Source organism: Pangasianodon hypophthalmus, chromosome 28 (assembly GCF_027358585.1).
Source record: "Pangasianodon hypophthalmus isolate fPanHyp1 chromosome 28, fPanHyp1.pri, whole genome shotgun sequence".
NCBI lineage: Eukaryota > Metazoa > Chordata > Actinopteri > Siluriformes > Pangasiidae > Pangasianodon > Pangasianodon hypophthalmus.
This window is the reverse complement of record NC_069737.1, coordinates 12,564,850-12,582,737: the sequence shown is the minus strand read 5'-3', so window position 1 is coordinate 12,582,737 and position 17,888 is coordinate 12,564,850. Positions and strand designations below refer to the sequence as shown.

General features: G+C 37.4%; 1 protein-coding gene and 1 long non-coding RNA gene across 3 annotated transcripts; one reads left to right on the top strand and one right to left on the bottom strand.

Moving 5' to 3' along the window:
- Positions 1-300: 300 nt before the first annotated feature.
- marchf1 (membrane-associated ring finger (C3HC4) 1) lies at positions 301-7,450 on the bottom strand. Its single transcript, XM_026942949.3, has 6 exons — positions 7,163-7,450; positions 3,666-3,745; positions 2,975-3,514; positions 2,695-2,875; positions 1,494-1,642; positions 301-850 (listed from the first exon to the last, which is right to left on the bottom strand). Exons 1-6 carry the CDS (start codon positions 7,259-7,261, stop codon positions 529-531), a joined length of 1,371 nt encoding a protein of 456 aa, XP_026798750.3. The 5' UTR covers positions 7,262-7,450; the 3' UTR covers positions 301-528.
- A 1,833-nt stretch (positions 7,451-9,283) lies between these two features.
- LOC113544229 (uncharacterized) lies at positions 9,284-15,520 on the top strand. Of its 2 annotated transcripts, none has more exons than XR_003404487.3 (3): positions 9,284-9,550; positions 13,432-13,546; positions 15,106-15,520. It is a non-coding gene; the product is annotated as an uncharacterized LOC113544229 (long non-coding RNA). The 2 variants fall into 2 exon arrangements; XR_008301146.1 differs by lacking the exon at positions 9,284-9,550 and adding an exon at positions 12,332-13,121.
- Positions 15,521-17,888: the final 2,368 nt, after the last annotated feature.

Genomic DNA, 17,888 nt, shown 5'->3' with positions numbered 1-17,888 from the left:
ATAGCATGTTAAAATTGTTAAGTCAAGATTATAGAATCAAGGGAAAATACTCCAGTCAGATGTGATGAAGAAATCAAGCATCACTAGTGATTAGAGTGGACACAAGTGCTATCTTTACTATTTTGCTATAAAACAGAACGTGTAACAGATCTTTAAAAATAATTAGCATTGTAAAAATCATTCCAAAAAAATAGTTTTACAATTTAATTGACTTGATTCAAAACCGTTTTTTTAAAGAAGAAGACTGTCACTGAAAACTATAATCATGGTTAAGAAAATCTTCTCTATAAGACATGTCCATGGAGCAGAAGTCAGTGTTTTTTTTTTCTTCTAATGATGTTCGGTGCCTTGAAGCTTGTTCAGCATTTGTATTTAATACTGATTTTTGGGGTCCTAGATCCTCCCCGAAATCTTCCTGATACGTAAAAGCAATAGATTTGGCTTAGAAATGATAAGATTTTATAAGATCGCGAAGTCTTGCCTGATTTTGCCTGAATGTTCTATTTGAAGTTAAGCTATTATAGAAAATCAGACCGGCGCCACCTCTGCACTTCCTCCTGCTGGGACAGGGCAGGACACGTTTGTTTGGGTCTGGTGGGTGGGAACAATGTGAGGGGGCGGGGCCTTTTCAGCTCCGTTGCACACCGAGTCTGGGCAGTTGTGCACAAAGACGACGCGGTTAAAAGCCTTCAGGCGTCTCCACAGGTTGAGGTAAACTTTGCACTGGATGTACATGAAGATGAGGCCTGCCACCACGCTGAGGGCCACGATGCCAAGCTTGGTCCAGAACAGCCACTCCAGCGGACCTGCAACATTAAGATGAGACAATTCCAATAAGAACACAGCAATGCTAAGACATTAGCGTAGCGCAGGTCATGCTGTTATAGGAAAATAATCAACATCAAGATGGTGCGATGCCCAAACTTCCTGTTACACTAAGTGCTAACACTATAGACTCCTTCCATAAGTGTTAAATAAACATCTCCTTACAGAAATCTTCACCATGTCAGCGATTATGTTTTTCTTTGTGTTGGAATTGAATGAAAATATGCTGAAATAAAAATTGCACAATAAAATTATGAGCTCAAAATATCACTTTATATAGGCTATGTTCACTTTTGCTCATTTTCATGAAGGGTGCAAATACTTCTGGAGGACATTGTATACAGTATACAACCAGTTTACTTAGGAATATAGGATGGAAATCCTTTTATTATTATATCTATAATATAATATATATTACATTATATAATATATAATTATATTTATATAATCCTTAGATTATATAGAGCATCATCCATATAAGTTGTTGCTATAGAAACGATAATGTATTACAATGAACAAATCAAAAATAAACACCACTGATATAGCTACTGTTATAGAAAAAATATGGTGTGGTATAAATAATACTCTGTGTGAGTGTGTGTGTGTGTGTGTGTGTGTGTGTGTGTGTGTGAGAGAGAGAGAGAGAGAGAAGGATTTGAACATTGTGCTCTTTGCCTTGCTGTAATCCTTCAGCAGTGTGATTCACGAGAATGAAGATGTAGATCGACCAGGCGACGCACGCCACAGCCACCAGGTGAAAGATCACCGAGCAGAAGATCCTCCTGCGCTCGTTTGTAGACATCTGCAAGTTCTCCCACTGAGAGAGAGAAAGACTGAATGAGTAAATGTGTTTCCTGAAGAAGAACCTTATTGGCATCTTATAAACACAGACATACTTAGGAAGTTCGAGTGGAAATGAACCTCTCATGGTTTGATGGATTGAGTGTTTCGGACCATTTGGTTTTGAAAAGTGTCCCTCAAGTCAAAGACAAGTCACTGACTGAGCAAGATTTGGTGGTGGATTATATGGTTGAGTGCTCCTTCTTTTCAGGAAACTAATCAGCGACAGGGTTGGTAGGGTTACTGTTACCACCCCGAAATGAATCATTTTTCTTAATCCACTTATACCACAGCAATTTTATGCCTCGGTGATGTTTTTCTCGGGTTGTCTGTCCATCCGTCCAAGATTCTCAGTAGCAGGATACCTCAAGAACGAGTGGTTCTTTAAAATGTTTGTAGGATTTCTATGGAATGATCACTGTAACCAGCCTATCTTAGCAAGAACCTATCTTAGCAAGGTCAAATATCTGAAATAGTTCTTCTTCAACAGCTTCTTTCCTGTCTGAAGTATATTTTAAAGATTTTTCAGGCATACAAATGGCTTTATTTAAATGGCTGCAAAACTTTACAGCTTTATCTTCGACTGTTTCAAAGCACTGACACTGGAGACTCCTTCCAAACGTGCTAAATAACCATCTCCTGACAGCAAACTTCACCATATCAACAGTTACACAGGTTTATGTGGTGCGTCCATCATACAAGTCTAAGTTATTACTATAGAAATGATAACATATTAGAATAAGCGCATTAATATAAACCTGTGATTTGCCTTACTGCTGGAATTACTGTCAGAGCTGCTTTTAGAGAAAATTAACCAACATCTTCCAACCAATCAGAGTCGAGAATTCAACAACACTATTATGCAAGGTTCTGTGAGGCTTAGACATGTCTCCATAATTGTTGTTTGTGTGTATGTATGCCAGAGAGGGGAGACTTTGAGGCGTGTTTCAATGACAAACCCAGTTATGTGTTTGTGTACAAGAGGGATAGATTGTTGTACTTGTGTGTGTGTGTGTGTGAGAAAGAGACCTTGCGCAAGGGTTTGAGGTGCGTCTCCATGATGAAGTTGTATTTACACAGTTCACAGCAGCGCGTGTCTGAGCTTTTGATCCACTGGTGCAGGCAAGCGTGGTGCACGAAGCGTAGACTCCCGGTGCACCTACACGGCGTGATGAGAGGACACTCCTCATCACCTTCACAGTGGCAGATCCTACACACACACACACACACACACACACACGAAACATATTCTTTAACAGAATATCATTCGATATGTTTTCTCTATTATGTTTTTTCTTTTTTCTCTTACCTGCACACTTCTGGTTCATCATCAGCGCACGCTTCCTGTAGTGTCCCGTTCTGATTGGACGCCTCTGTGAACTTCTGAGCTGTCGTAACAGCCATATCTGTGTCTCCTGATCCTTGCTCCTCATACGTCTTGGTGATTGGCCCTTCTTCCTCGCCACACTCCCTCTCTCTGGAATGATTGGCTGACTTGCTGTCTAGCTCCTCCATCTTTAAGGATGCCCTCTGAGAGGTCTTGAGGTCCTGTTTCTGGGCTTCATCCTCACGGGAACACGGGTTCACGCGTGGGCGTCGTCTACGCCGGGCTTTCTCACGGCTCCAGGATCGAGCTGCCCTGTCGTACTGTTCGTCTCCTGAAGATGAGTCATTATGGGTGTGTGCGCTCTTTGACTGGTCCACACATTCTGCCATGCAACCACCACTCTTCCGTCGTCGCCGGTATCGACGCTTCACCTGTTGCTTAGTGATGGGGGTGTGGTTTACAGGAAGGATGGCTGTGGTGTGACCTGGGCCATGATTTCCAGAGTTGAACAAGTCACCAGTGCTGGCCACACACACACACACACACACACACACACACACAGAAAAAAAATTATGCCTAAAGATAAACATAAGCATTGTTTTTTTGGAAATTCAGTTCTACAGAGAATATGAAGATCTCAGTGTCATGGCGTAATAGCTTTAGCTCCACCCACCTGCACGTTTCCTGACAGGAAGGTGTTGCAAAATTCTGTGATGCGCCACTAAGTCCTGCCCCCTGGGTTGAGCTATGTGCCTAAAACAACACAGATCTGTAAAAGATTCATCTGGAGATGTGGAACCAATACAGAACACCAGCTGGCGTCCATTTTGAAAGAAGCTTCTTTAGTAACCGTATCCTTTACTAGGCAGCTTTTTACCCCAAAAGGAGCCAAAACCATGACTACTCTTGGTTGAGTAGCTATAAGGTAGCTATATAAGCTGTAGGGATGTGTTATGTTAGCTAGTTAATTAACCACCGAACAAATTTTGTCAGTTTATGAACGCAAATATCTTATGCACCAGCGGTTTTGTCGCCCACGCTCGTCAATCCTTTCATAGACCTTTTCATAGAAAATGATACGATCGTTTTCACAGAGAATCCCAAATGCAATGCTGTCCAGGATGGTGCGTCAGTGGGCAGCTGCCTTCACGAATGGGATATCTTTTACTCAAAAATGCTGGCCTACATAAGAAGCTGCCTTCCAGTTTGAACACACTGCATGGAAAATGTAAAATGAATGCCTTACAAATCTGTTCTTTTTATTATTGAAACAAGCAATATGGAACAACTGGGCCTTATTTTCAAGCTATTGGCTATCAGTATGAATAGATCAAGTTAGTGATACTATAAATTAGTCATTTAATGAACCCAGAACATCCCGTCTTCTCTACAATTCACTTCTGTCATACTTTTTTCACAGATTTCTATTGGTTTGTTTAAAAAAAAGGTGCAAAAGGTGCCCAGAGTAAGTGCTTTTCTGGCAGGGTTGAAGTAACGTTTTATTTTAACGTCACCAAAGCTCTAAGACAAACCAATCCTATTACTTGTGCTAAAGCCGGGATAAAGAAACTCGGCCTGTCTGGTGCGTGGGAACACGGAGCTTTGAATAAAGGTGCAGGGGGAAAAAAATACTCTTTTCTCATAATGCATCTTCCTTTTATATATTTATTTGAATTTCCAGCTTCCATTTGGCTGGTCATCAGTATTTGAGTTGATTTTTCCTGCCATTTTGAGCAAAACTCAAAAAAATTGTTACACGAACAAAGTAGACAAAATAAGGAGTCTAATATAGCAAAAAAAAAAATAATAATAAAAAATTAGAGAACATTTTAGACCGAAAAAAAAAAACATTTACTATTATTATACTGTACTGTAAAAAATGCTACTATAAAAATGTAAAGAGAAAAGGTATACATTGTTTTGTATAGTTTTTGTACTATGTCGTTTATAACTCAAAGCTAAACCCCTAATGGCAACGTAATAATAAATTCACTCTGCTCTGGACTCACAAGACTCACAAGGACTCACAAAACAAGATAAAACCTTAAACCTGTAACTATGCACATATATTCTGAAGCTAACACTAACATTACTAATAATGCTGAGCTTCGGTCACTGAGGTGCATTCTATGTTGAAAACCCTACTATTAAGAGACCTATATACGTTCTCATATGATATTACAACTCCTATATTATCTATTATCTTATTAAGGCTGTATCAAAATATACTGCAGAAAAATACATGCTTGAATATTGTATAACTCTTAGACCATCAGTAGGAAGTGTACATAGATGAGTGTGAGGATTAAATTACAGGAAATCATGAGGAAAAGGAAAAGGAAAAGGCCAGGCCGAGTTTGTCGGTCTTACTGTAAGTTGTTAGTAAGTTGTAGTATTTGTATTGTTATTAGCAATAATAGTAAGGCAGTGGTATGTAAATGACACCCAATCTCAATGCTCAAAGCTAAGAATTCTAAGTACAAATAGATTTTAAAGTCAGGATACTACCACAACATACTGGAGAATAAGTACTATTTAAGTACTATGTTGCCAAAAGGCATACTCTCCATGAAGGGTTTAGTTATTATAGATATGATAGGTGTTCAGTTGTTACTGTATGAAGATCACATTTGTCCAGATTGTTGTGATGTATCAGTTCACAAAAGTCACCATGCTAGCACTATTCCTGCTCGTTGCCACTTCACGGCTTCGGATCTTAGATCACGTCCTAGTTTTGGTCTCTGGCACTGATCATACCTCATGCTTGGCTTCTGTCCCTGGATCAAGTCTCAGTCTAGGCTCCTGCGTCTGTCTATCATCCAGTCCCAGACCTAAATCCGGTTTGGAAGCTTTATTTCCTTGGCTGATCTGACTATTTAACCCTTACACTGAGGTGTCTAAACAGTAATATAACAAGATTTATTCTTAAATGCATTGCACTGAAAAGATAAAGATACTAGATCCAAGATCCAAGAAAACAAGTTAAATCCTTAGTAGCATGTAACAGCTAAGTAAGAAATAAAACATGACTGGGAGTGCTGTTATACAGGAGCTAATTATTTTCCCACAGCATGTCTCGAAGTGTTTTATTCCTCTTATACCACAGCAGATTGACAATGATTCAAAATTTATTAATGATCTGAGTCATGCTTTTTACACATTTAATGTTATGGGACGTCTATGAGACATGCTAGTTCCTGTTAGGACTCACGTTACAGCAGCTATAAAGAGTACTTCCCTCACTATCCTCTTATTTTTTCCCTCTTTTGAAGTTAAGACAAAAAAATTCATCTTGTTATGTTACTAAGAAACTGCAATATCCTCTGTTCTAAAGGTTCTGCCATGATGGAAAACATTAAAGACTGGCTTTACCTCTGTCTGTTACAGATTATGTACAGCATGCACTATAAAAGTGTGAATAAGCTGTTACTATGGAAACAATAACTTATTAACTTATCTGATTGGAATTATAGCTGGAACTACTGTCTGAGCTGCTGTTATAGAAAATCTGACCAATCAGAGTTGAGAATTCATCAGCGCTGTGGTATAATTAGACATTCACTGTAATATACTGACTATAAAATACATAAAATACATTCATTCTTCTGAGACTGAGACAGAAAAGTTGAACGAAAAATACATGTTGTGAAAAATACATTTTTAAAATAACTCGGTATGACTTAATTTACATATAATTTGTCTAATAGTTAGGGTAAGAGTTTGTTGTTTGTTCCTATTTTTACAACCTCATTCTGCTTATTTTTAAACCGTGACCCTCCAATGTGTTTAGAAACGAATATTTTTAACATTCAAGTCTAAATTATTTACTGTTACGAACCAAAATTATTAAAAACATCAATTTAGGACAAATATTGCAATATTCTTTGACATTCTTTTTTTTTTTTCAGAAGGAAAGAAAATCTAACTTCAATTAATTAAAAAAATAGATTTAAAAACAGCTTAGCTTAAATTTTTATTTATTTATTTAATTTGTAGAGTTTGTAAAGAGAATAGAGTTTGTAAAGAGATACCACAGACACTGAGAATGGTCTAGAAAGCAACAGAAATCAGGATAATAATTGAATAATCTGGAGAAATCAGGAAATCTACAGTATATTATCAAATCCCCAGTGTGCTGTCTCTAAAGGTTATATATGCACATGATCTCACCTCATTTTCTTTACTGTTCTTTCTGGTTCTGATGCTGCTCTGTCCATTAAACGTGGAATCCTTTCTAACAGGCATGACGGATATCTGATGCACAGGCATTTTGATGGTGCAGGGGATCCTGGGATACTTCTCCTCACTTAGTCCTCCAACCGGAGCAAACTAGATCAGTCACATGGTTGCTGCGGATTCCCAAACATAAATGAGCGTATCCTTGAAATGTGGTCTAAAAGGCGTAGTAAAATCCAGAAAGTCAGTGAGGCCTTACTCAGTAAAGCCTGGCTCTTGATAGTCCACCTGAGAGACAGAGAGATAGAGAGATAAAGAGAGAGAGAAAGAAAGAGAGAGAGAGAGAACGTCACACTAATGGTATTAGTCTGGTCACTGAACACGTGGTTGTGAGGACTTAGTGGATATTTTATCCTGAAATCTCCTCCCCTATGGCCCTGGAGCAGCTAATCAACTTAGAATCAAACACACACACACACACACACACACAAAAAAAAAAAAGAATCACCTCTGTTCCTGCTTTATCAATTTTCTTTTAACATGAATACATACAGTAATAGAACTCAACACGTACAATTATGCATTGCATAACCTATTTCTAGGCAGGGAGTCAAATGGAATTCTGGGTAAATGGATATTTGAAGATCATACAGTATATTGATTATAAATATTGATGTACAAGTGTTGCAGGGTGGAGTTTTCCTTTAAGTAGACATCTAAGGCTATCAGTAATTTCGAATGGCCCTGGGGTCCATTTTAAAGTAGTATAGTATTGTATGGCATACATCTCTTGGTGCACACTAGAGGGAGGCCTTATCAAAGCTACTCTTCTAGCACCTCACTGAGATAAAAGATGCTGATCCTTCAAATCAGTAACATGGCTGTTCAGAATAGGAGCAACAGCTAAGAGCTTTTTTCCCCATGTCCTATCGATTCAGCAATTTTGGTGCTACGTGTCCGTGTATCTTATTCAATTTTATTAGATAACATGTAATGATGATTATGATTGTATTTGTGGATAATGTTTATAGCTGAAAATCCACTTAGAATCCACTTAGAAATCCTGTTACGTTACATTTTTACGTTAGTTGAATTTTAAAAGTATTCTATCATACAGACATAATTTTGACGCCTAATTTTGAAGCCTCACTGTGACGCATTAAACTACATGAAGTCTGATGAAAGAAAGCTGGAATATATTTGAATATGAATACTTCCTAATAATATTTATATCACTTGAACATCAAGCTGTCAGTCGTTCAAGCTGATGGTGTGATTTATTTATCCGTTTCTACTACTATATTTCACCTATCCATTTTTTTCTAGATGTAAATCTCACTGTTTCAAGGAATTAAAACACACACACACACACACACACACACATCTGAAAGAAAAAGCTGATGTTTCATTTATCAGTTTTTAACCAGCCTTTTGTTTTCTTTCTTTCAGTTCATTTTACAGGAAACTGACCAAAAAAAAGGAAGAGAAACACGGCATAAACAGCACAAGTGGTTTGAGGTTAGACGTCTAGCTCGGGATTGTGATATCACTATGCGAAGGTGTTAAAAACGATCAATACTCTGCTACAAAATCTATTTCCGGCATTGTTGAGACCTAACCATCCTTCAATTACCAGCCACTGGATGACAGATGAAAAAAGATTGAGCGATTGCGGCGCTATGTGTCCATGTATTTTCCAAGACATCTAGATGAAAAATAAACAAATCTTTAATCATATTAGTTTCTGGTTATGTTCTGCCTCTGGTAGTTAGTATAATAATAATAATAATAATAATAATATATAGGAAGTAGTGGTGTTGCTTCATGGCTCCAGGTCCCTGGTTCAATCTTATGCTTGGGTTACTCCTAGACAGCATACACACTTAAGCCATATGTGGCTGTAATCTTGTACATTTGGTCAAGATATGGCAAGGTTAAACAGATATTCAAAATATGTATTGTTACACCTTCGAAATTGGTGGGAACTTGTGTTTTGGCTCACTACTGACATTGCAGTATTTGAAAAGCAGAACAGATAGGTGTGGCTTTCATGTGGCATGCATATGGTATGCCATAGAGAGCATTTACATGCAGGTAATGCTTGGATGACGCTTGGATAAACCGCATTTAGTGTGTAGCTGAGTGTGGAAATGATGTGGAAGCCCAAACATCCACCTAGCCCATGCTAAATTTAGCAGAGAAAAATCTGTGAATCCTGTGTTTGAAACTTGGTTAAGGGGTTTGTGGTTGAACTCTTTTTTTTTTTTTTTTCAAAAATCAAGGGAAAAAAAAACTATTCACTCACCTCTCTGCACCTGCTACACACACAAGCATGGATTCACTTTTACATCACTAGAGAGGACAGAAGGTGGATGAACTGAGGTAAGAACATTATTAAACTGGTTCGTACTTCAGCATTTAATCAATGTTTCCACTTCAAAATATTTTAGTGCTGATCGTCTGGGAGGACTGATGAAGGTAATATCTGGAGGAGCAAACCACTTGGCTTATTCAGTTTTATTAGATAACATGTAATGATGATTATGATTGTATTTGTGGATAATTTTTATAGCTGAAAATCCACTTAGAAATCCTGCTACGTTACATTTTTCATCTATCGTAGTCAGTTAGTTCTAACGCACAGAGTTAGTTGAATTTTAAAAGTATTCTATCATATAGACATAATTTTGACACGTATGGATTTTAAAGCCTCACTGTGACGCATTAAACTACATGAAGTCTGATGAAAGAAAGCTGGAATATATTTGAATATGAAATACTTCCTAATAATATTTATATCACTTGAACATCAAGCTGTCAGTCGTTCAAGCTGATGGTGTGATTTATTTATCCGTTTCTACTACTATATTTCACCTATCCATTTTTTCTAGATGTAAATCTCACTGTTTCAAGGAATAAAAAAAAAACCCACACATACATCTGAAAGAAAAAGCTGATGTTTCATTTATCAGTTTTTAACCAGCCTTTTGTTTTCTTTCTTTCAGTTCATTTTTAGGGAAACTGACTAAAAAAACAGGAAGAGAAACACAGCATAAACAGCACAAGTGGTTTGAGGTTAGACGTCTAGGTTAGGGATTGTGAAATCACTGTGATTAAAACACTGATTAAAAAGAATACGGTGCGCGTATAACTTAATTCATCCAGTTATTAGAAATAATTAATAATAAATGGATGAATAAATGAATAAATCTCATTAACAGGGGTGTGTTATGATATGTTAATATTCTTACATGTACTATAGTTCCTAAATCCAAAATGACAGTAGCTTATGAGATGAAAAATGAATAGAAATAAATACCAAGCATCAATAATAGCATGGTGCAGAATAAAATATATGCACAATACTCATTTATATTTTTCTGGAGGTTGGAAAATGTGCTTGATTTTTTTCAACTGTTTATCATTTGCGATATAATGAAATATGTCATGTTAAAGAGTAATAAGAGCAAGAAAATTCTTTCTGTGGGTTTTTTTTTTTTTTAAAAAGATGATCTCAGGATGGGCTGCAACCCAAACATATTATGAATGTAGCAACAGTTGATGTTGAAACAACTTTTCTTTCCCTCCGTCATAATCCCTCGTAGCAGGGATTAGAAAAGTTTCAGCAAAAACAAAAAAAAAAAAAAAAAAAAAATTCATTGAATGTAATCAGAAACACAAAAAAATCACAAAAAAAGTATTTTAAAAAGTGCTTTACTGGTTATATTTAATTCTGATGTGATTGTAAGAAAGTATAGCCTAAACCTAACCATTTTCCACACAGATCTAGCTGCTATAACCTTGTTTTCGGGCGTCAGAATGAAAAATCTGTGTAGAAAAATATTTTCCTACGAGTCTGCAAGCAACAAATCACACTGCAAAGTAGAAATGATAAAAATAAACACACACATTTCTGCTTAAATTTCTGCAGTTACACTCTAGGCTTCCAGCGTAGGCTATAATATGTAAAGAATGTTATTAATCATTCTTTTACGTCATTCTAACTGGTTTCCAACTAAAGAAGGGAGCAGGAATGTAAAAAATTATGGTTTCTAATCCCTGTAGTGTAGATGCAATATGCTGGTATGTGCACTCCTAGGCAAAAAAAATAGCCCCAAATGGCAAATATTAAACTTTGAATGGTCTTAACAACAAATCATCGGTCAGAAAATGAGCAAGAATGAAACAAACGCACTCCTGAGAGCTCCTGTACCACCATTTCCTCGTTTACTTTTGTCGCAATGAACTGTTTGGGGGAAACCTAGAAACAGGGAAATTCACTTAGATTATAGTCTTCTTGTACCCAAAGGTAAAATTTTGATCATGAGTAAAATGTTTGGTGTAAAATTCAAACTAAAACATGTTTTGGTGTAGAAAATTTTCCAAAAAAAATATCTTCTGGGAAATAATTCAAAGATTAGTCATTATTTGGTTATCGGCCACACCTGAGGCAGCCCATCAAGGCATACAAGGCTTAAACATTTAAAGAAATCAAAAGAAAAAGTTATCTCATATTAAGCTCCTTTATATTTTGTTTAATTCTTGCTCATTTCCTGATCACTGATTTGTTGTTAAGATCATTAAATGCCATTTTGGCCCAAGGATCGTACTGAAAAATCCTGAAAAACAGTTTATTTGGTTTTTTTTTAAACTATGCCTCTAATTAATTCACTAATTCATTCATCTCGAGCAACCACTTCATCCCGGTCAGGGTCACGGCGATTCCGCGGCCTATCCAGGGAACGCTGGACGCAAGGCGGGAATACATCCTGGTTGGGACATCCTTCCCTGTTCACATGTTTATTCTATTCTCCATTCCATCACCTGTGTTTAGTCGCCCGTCCTTACGATTATTTATTTTTCGTCCCAGGTGTTTCTTGCTCACCATTGTGGTATCTAACCTCTTGTTTATTGTTCACGTTAAGAGCCAATGGGTGAATGGTTGAACTTGTACGTCCTGTTCCAGGGAAAAGAGTGGTGGGGAAAGAGACGTGATGGTTGGTAGAAGAAACTGACACACACAATGATGCACAATTTCCACTAGTCAATACTGTAAAACTTTTCAACACTTGGAAGCTTTCCAGCTCACTAGTCACTTATTGCTCAGGGGGAAGAAGAAACAGATAGATCACATTAATATTAGAGGAAAAAAGGGCTTAGATGTGTCATGTTAGTCATTATACATGTAGCTTGCCCCCTAAAACGCCCCTTTCTCAATAAGCCACGCCCCCCATCTGCTACATTATACGTAGGCAGAACCGGGGATTACAGCAACGAAGTGAAGATTTAAAGCGAAGCAAAGACATGGGAACAGAGTTCACCAAAACCACATCACGGGAAAGGGTGGAAAAGTAGCAAGCAACACCAAGAACTGTGAAAAAAATATCATTTCAGATCGGTTTCCCGGGACCTCAGCTGTGTCCGAAAACAGCGTTTACATTTGTTCAAACGTACCACATGCCAAAATCCACAAACAGTGTGTGAAAACACCCTTATTATGCATATACAATAGGGTTACCAAGGACAACAGGTATCAAGCTGGGATAGAAGATGTATGCAAGCACATACATACACACACACACACACACACACGAAGTCATGGATACACCTACACAACATTTGAACCCATACTGTGCTAACAACATATTCAGAGTCAGCCTGGGGTTTGGATAATTATTCAGTTCACATTTGTTTGTGTGTGTGTGTGTGTGTGTGTGTGTGTGTGTGTGTGTGTGTCAAACTGCAGGTATCTAAGGCAGACCATTCATTAGCTTAACTCAGCGGGCAATATGAGCCAGGCACCGGCTTTACCTGCTCATCATATTACATTACAGAGTTTACACACACACACACACACACACACACACAGCTACAGACACGGTTAACCATCTCTCAGCGAGCATCCAAAAGTGTTAAAAGTGGTGTGGATTCCTGCTGAAGTCTTGACACAACAGTAAGAATTGTGTGTTGAGTGTATATGTTGTTTGGAGTGTGTATTGTGTGCAGTATTGCCTTCATCTGATGTCGCACTAATGTTGTGTGTCTTAGGACCAAATGTCCAGGTTGGTTAGTGATTTATTCATTGCTAGATGCAGTGTAACATAGAACTGGTTGTTATTTGCATAATGTCACATATTTGTTCAAAATTGCTATGTCATATGCATATTTTTAAAAAAGAATTTTTTTTACAGTCAAAATTAATGTAATATTGGTGTTTGTGTGTATGTGTGTGTGTATGTGTGTGTGTGTGTGTGTGTGTGTAGCAGATGGCCTCTCCCTTCACAGAGCTGGAATGCTACATCATTCTTTTTTCTCTGCTAGTCTTCAGTCTGTTTACTCTGCATGGCATGATACACGAGCGATGCACACCTTCAACAGGTACTAACACAACTTCAGTTTGCTGTGTGGTCAGTTGTGTTTACAAAGGAGTGTTTACAATCAGTGGTGTGTCCAGTGCCATCATGTGACCAGCCCAAAGCCCAAAGCTTGATTGATGAAAGATTGATATGAATTGCATTAAAACGAAGTAACTGGCTACATAAAACCATAGCAAAGAACATTGTACATATGACGTTTTATATATATATATATATATATATATATATATATATATATATATATATATATATATATATATATATATATGTATATATATATGTGTATATATATATATATGGTGTTGATGTCAGCCCTACATTTATACATTAATATTTTTTATTATATTAATAATATAATATAATGTTAGTCACTTGAAAACAAAATTATGCCTTTATGCCTAATTTCAACTTCTGAAGTCTGCAGACTTTTAAATTCGATCGCACTTTCCTTCGAAGTCTGAGCTAATAAACTTCACTTTGGCTGATAAAGTGGTTTGAAATTTTTGCGTTACTTCTTTAACTTGCGACTTTTAAACTCAGAATGCGTCTCAGCATCACTACAGTTACACACCAGTTTCAATGTTCTCTGTTATTGCCTTATTACATCTCTGTTTGTTTAATATGGATATCTGTAACTTTAAACATGGAAGATAAAAGGAGGACTATGAGACAAAAAAAAAGGAATGGTGTTCCTTATGTTTGTGCTTTAATGATGGATTAAGTGAACGGTAGTAATAGGACACAATCTGTATCCATTTTCCTCATTTCAGAAAAGAGGAAGTATGCGAAAGCTGAATAGGATAGCATTGTTATAGGTGGACCTTTACAAACTCACACAGATATATCAGATATACACTACATGGTCAAAAGTATGTGGACACCTAACCATCACACCTGTATGTGCTTGTTGAACATCCTATTCCAGATTTAGTTCCCGTTTACTGTTATAATAACCTCCATTCTTCTTCGAAGGCTTTCCACTAGATTTTGGAGCGTGGCTGTTGGGATTTGTGTTCATTCAGCCACAAGAGCATTAGTGAGGTCAGGCATTGAGGTCGGGCGAGGAGGCACGTAGTCGGCGATCCAGTTCATTCCAAAGGTGTTCATTGGGGTTGAGGTCAAGGCTCTGTGCAGGACGCTCGAGTTCTTCCATTACAATCTTGGCAAACCATGTCTTCATGGAGCTCAGTTTGTGCAAGGGGCATTGTCATGCCTAAGCATGTCTGCGTCCATTAGTTCCAGTGAAGGGAAATCTTAATTCTACAGCATAAAAAGACTTCCTATGCAAGTCTGGGTCTCTAACTTTAGGGCAACAGTTTGCTGTTATGGTCTTATTTTTCGCCATATAGTGTATCTTTATTGCTAAATTAGGTAAATAAAGATGAAAGAGAGAAATCATATATACTCTGCACATAACTCTGGCCAACAGCAGGAGTATAAAGGAAGAAAAATAATATGGGCCAAGCCAAACAAGTTTTACAGGAATTCTAAAATAACATTGCATAATTCTCTCTCTCTCTCTCTCTCTCTCTCTCTCTCTCTGCGTTTTGCTCATTCTAGCTAAAGAAGGAGAGGAAGAGCAAGACCCGCTCATAGTCTGAGCCTCAGCCCCATTTGGATTGAGAGCTACACGAACAGACTTTTTGGATATATGCAACTTTAAAACTCTACCGAGATCCAGGAGAGCAGAACTTCTGTGCTGGAACTTGTTGGGTTTTCTTACGGCATATCCAAAATCGGAGTATTTGGGGGCTGGATCCAGATTCAGATTGCACTTTATAACCATCCCCAGGGACTGATAGTGAGTGCGTGGCTTTATTTGTCTAAAGGGCAAGTCTGAAAGGTGTGAATGTAATGTGCTGACGTGGTTTGTTGACAGCTCAGATACTCTTAGGAGAAGTGTGTCGCTTTTGTGACACACATTTGGACTGTACTTGAAAGAATCAGAAATGACTGAAGATTTTTCATTCTGAAGGTAAAAGACAATCGTTCTCTCTCTTTCTCTCTCTCTCTCTCTTTCTCTCTCTCTAAAACACTCTGAGCTCGCAATTTCATGCTTTTATATTTGGAGTTATGAAATAATATTTCAGAATCGACTTAGGCATGGGCAGATATACTAATATCTTTGTAAATGTTTAAATATACATTTTGAAATTTCAATGACATATACAAAGTTCTTTAGTAAATCACATGGGGTGCTATTAAAAGTACAATGTCTTATATGTGTGAGGATTCTAGCTTAATCCTGCCTCTTTTATTCATGAGTCATTTGTCATTTGTCTTGCCTTTTTTTATTAGAAAAGAGTCAGATGTGCTATGTAAACACTGCCAATGTATCAAAACGCAATGTATCACCTGTTATCTATCTTTATGTGTGAGTTCTCCAACTCTTTTTGGAGAAATTTGCAAAATATGACACTCTTTTTTTTTGTAAATGGAGACACCCATTTCAGATCGTCATTGTGCATATGCCAGCAGAAGCCTTAGGGGACTACAGGGACAAAGGGGGAGGTCCTACATTCTTAGGCAGTTGTGACAGATGTAGGGACTTTGCACCTTTTAGAAATGTTAGAATGACTATATTAGCCTCCAGGGAAATGCCATTGTTGGTGCTGTCACGTAGCACACCTTTAATGTAAGGGTTTTCTCAAACCATCTTGGGAACCCTTGGAAAGCCCATGTGTACATGTTAGTGGACTCTGGCTACCTTTGCAAGTTCAGTATTTATTGTTAAATACTGCATCATATAATAAAAGACTTTGTGACATGCATGTGCGTGTGCAGAACAAGGTATTCAGGTGATTATCACTACACAGAGCTACCGAATTTCCCAGAAACAAGGCAAAATGTTGCTACTTTGTCAATCAAACAGCATGTAAATAGTAGCACTGATAATCTCTACATCAAGTAAATATTAAATATATTTATCCATCATGTTATGTAGTTTCTAAGGCGGAGCTGTCTCAAGGGTACTTGTTTCTAATGAGTCATTCCTCTGACACTGACCTAAAAAAGAAGATGACATCACATTTTGCAGGAAATATATGAATTGCATGGTTATCTAGGTCTAGATCAGATGGATCCTTATCACTAATTTCATCCTTCAACTAGGACTTCCTACTCGGAAAGTCGAGAAGGTCCCTTCAACCCCTGCACGTGACGTCAAATCAACATAGCAGACATATTACCTTGTTAAATCTATGACATGCACATATGACATGGTTATGAATTTTTTTTTAGGTCTTACAGAGTGACTCCCTCTAGCACAAGAACACCGTATTTCACTACAATTTCAATTTTGATAATTCCTTAGCTGCTTCATTCCAGCAATTTCAAATTTATGACATATACAAAGAGCAGCATAATCTGATGCTATTGGAAATAAAGTATAGCCTCCTCGCAAAGCTAGTAAGACTGGCCTGGGCATGGTGTTTCACATTTCAAAGTTCATTAATATTAATCAGCGTTAAGGTCACAGCTATGTCAAGAGACAGAGAGATGGTGGGGAAAAAAATTAAAAATCAATTAAGACTGTTTAAAATTTTTCAATGATCCTAGAAAAAAAAAATATAAAGGATTACTGCACAATTTGGGAACTCAGAAATATCAGAAACAATATTTTTTGTTGAAGTCTTGCATAAAGCATGCATGACTTTAAACCCTGCCTTGTAATAGTTGAGTTTAGTGAAGTAGATGTTGGCAAAATTTAATTAGGAAACGGATCTCTTGTTCATTAGTAGTAATGATAATTTCATGGATAGATCTATTGTGTTTTTCGGGAATGTTTTTTTTTTTTTTCAGCTGCTATTTCCTTTACATACAGGAAGAACAAAGAATGTACTGAACGAGGATTGTTTATCTTTTGTTTTTTGACCTGTGACTACTTCCTCTACATAATATATCCATCTCTTCTATACAGTATATATTTCTCCATCACCCTTTCTTTCTATCTTTACAGTATCCTAGTATCCAAGTACATTATACTTTCTTCCACTGGCTAAAGACTTTATAGTAGTTATAAAACTGTCAGAAAAGTGTTGTTTGTGTTGTAAGCATGCATGTGTATGTGTGTGTATATGTGTGTGTGTTTAGAGTGTTATGGAGATTCCGTTCTCAGGCTTTGAGCTGGTCTTCATCATCTTAGCCTTCACTGTGTTCTTGGTGTTCGGCCTGGCTGCTATCTATACACGCAGCCAGCACGCAGACAACCAAGGTGCAAACACTGCACACACACAGACGCTTACAGTATGTATACACACATACGTATTTAGTCACACAATTATTCCTTTGTATTTGTCTGTTGAACATCTGCTTCTGTGCATGTATGTGTTCTCTTGCAGGTG

Excerpts from the sequence above, each read along its gene's own strand:
- marchf1 (XM_026942949.3), bottom strand. The coding sequence starts at position 7,261 with ATGCCTGTGCATCAGATATCCGTCATGCCTGTTAGAAAGGATTCCACG. Across the intron at positions 3,746-7,162 it reads AGAACAGTAAAGAAAATGAG|GCACATAGCTCAACCCAGGG; the intron begins GTGAGATCATGT and ends GTGTTGTTTTAG. Across the intron at positions 2,876-2,974 it reads GATGAACCAGAAGTGTGCAG|GATCTGCCACTGTGAAGGTG; the intron begins GTAAGAGAAAAA and ends GTGTGTGTGTAG.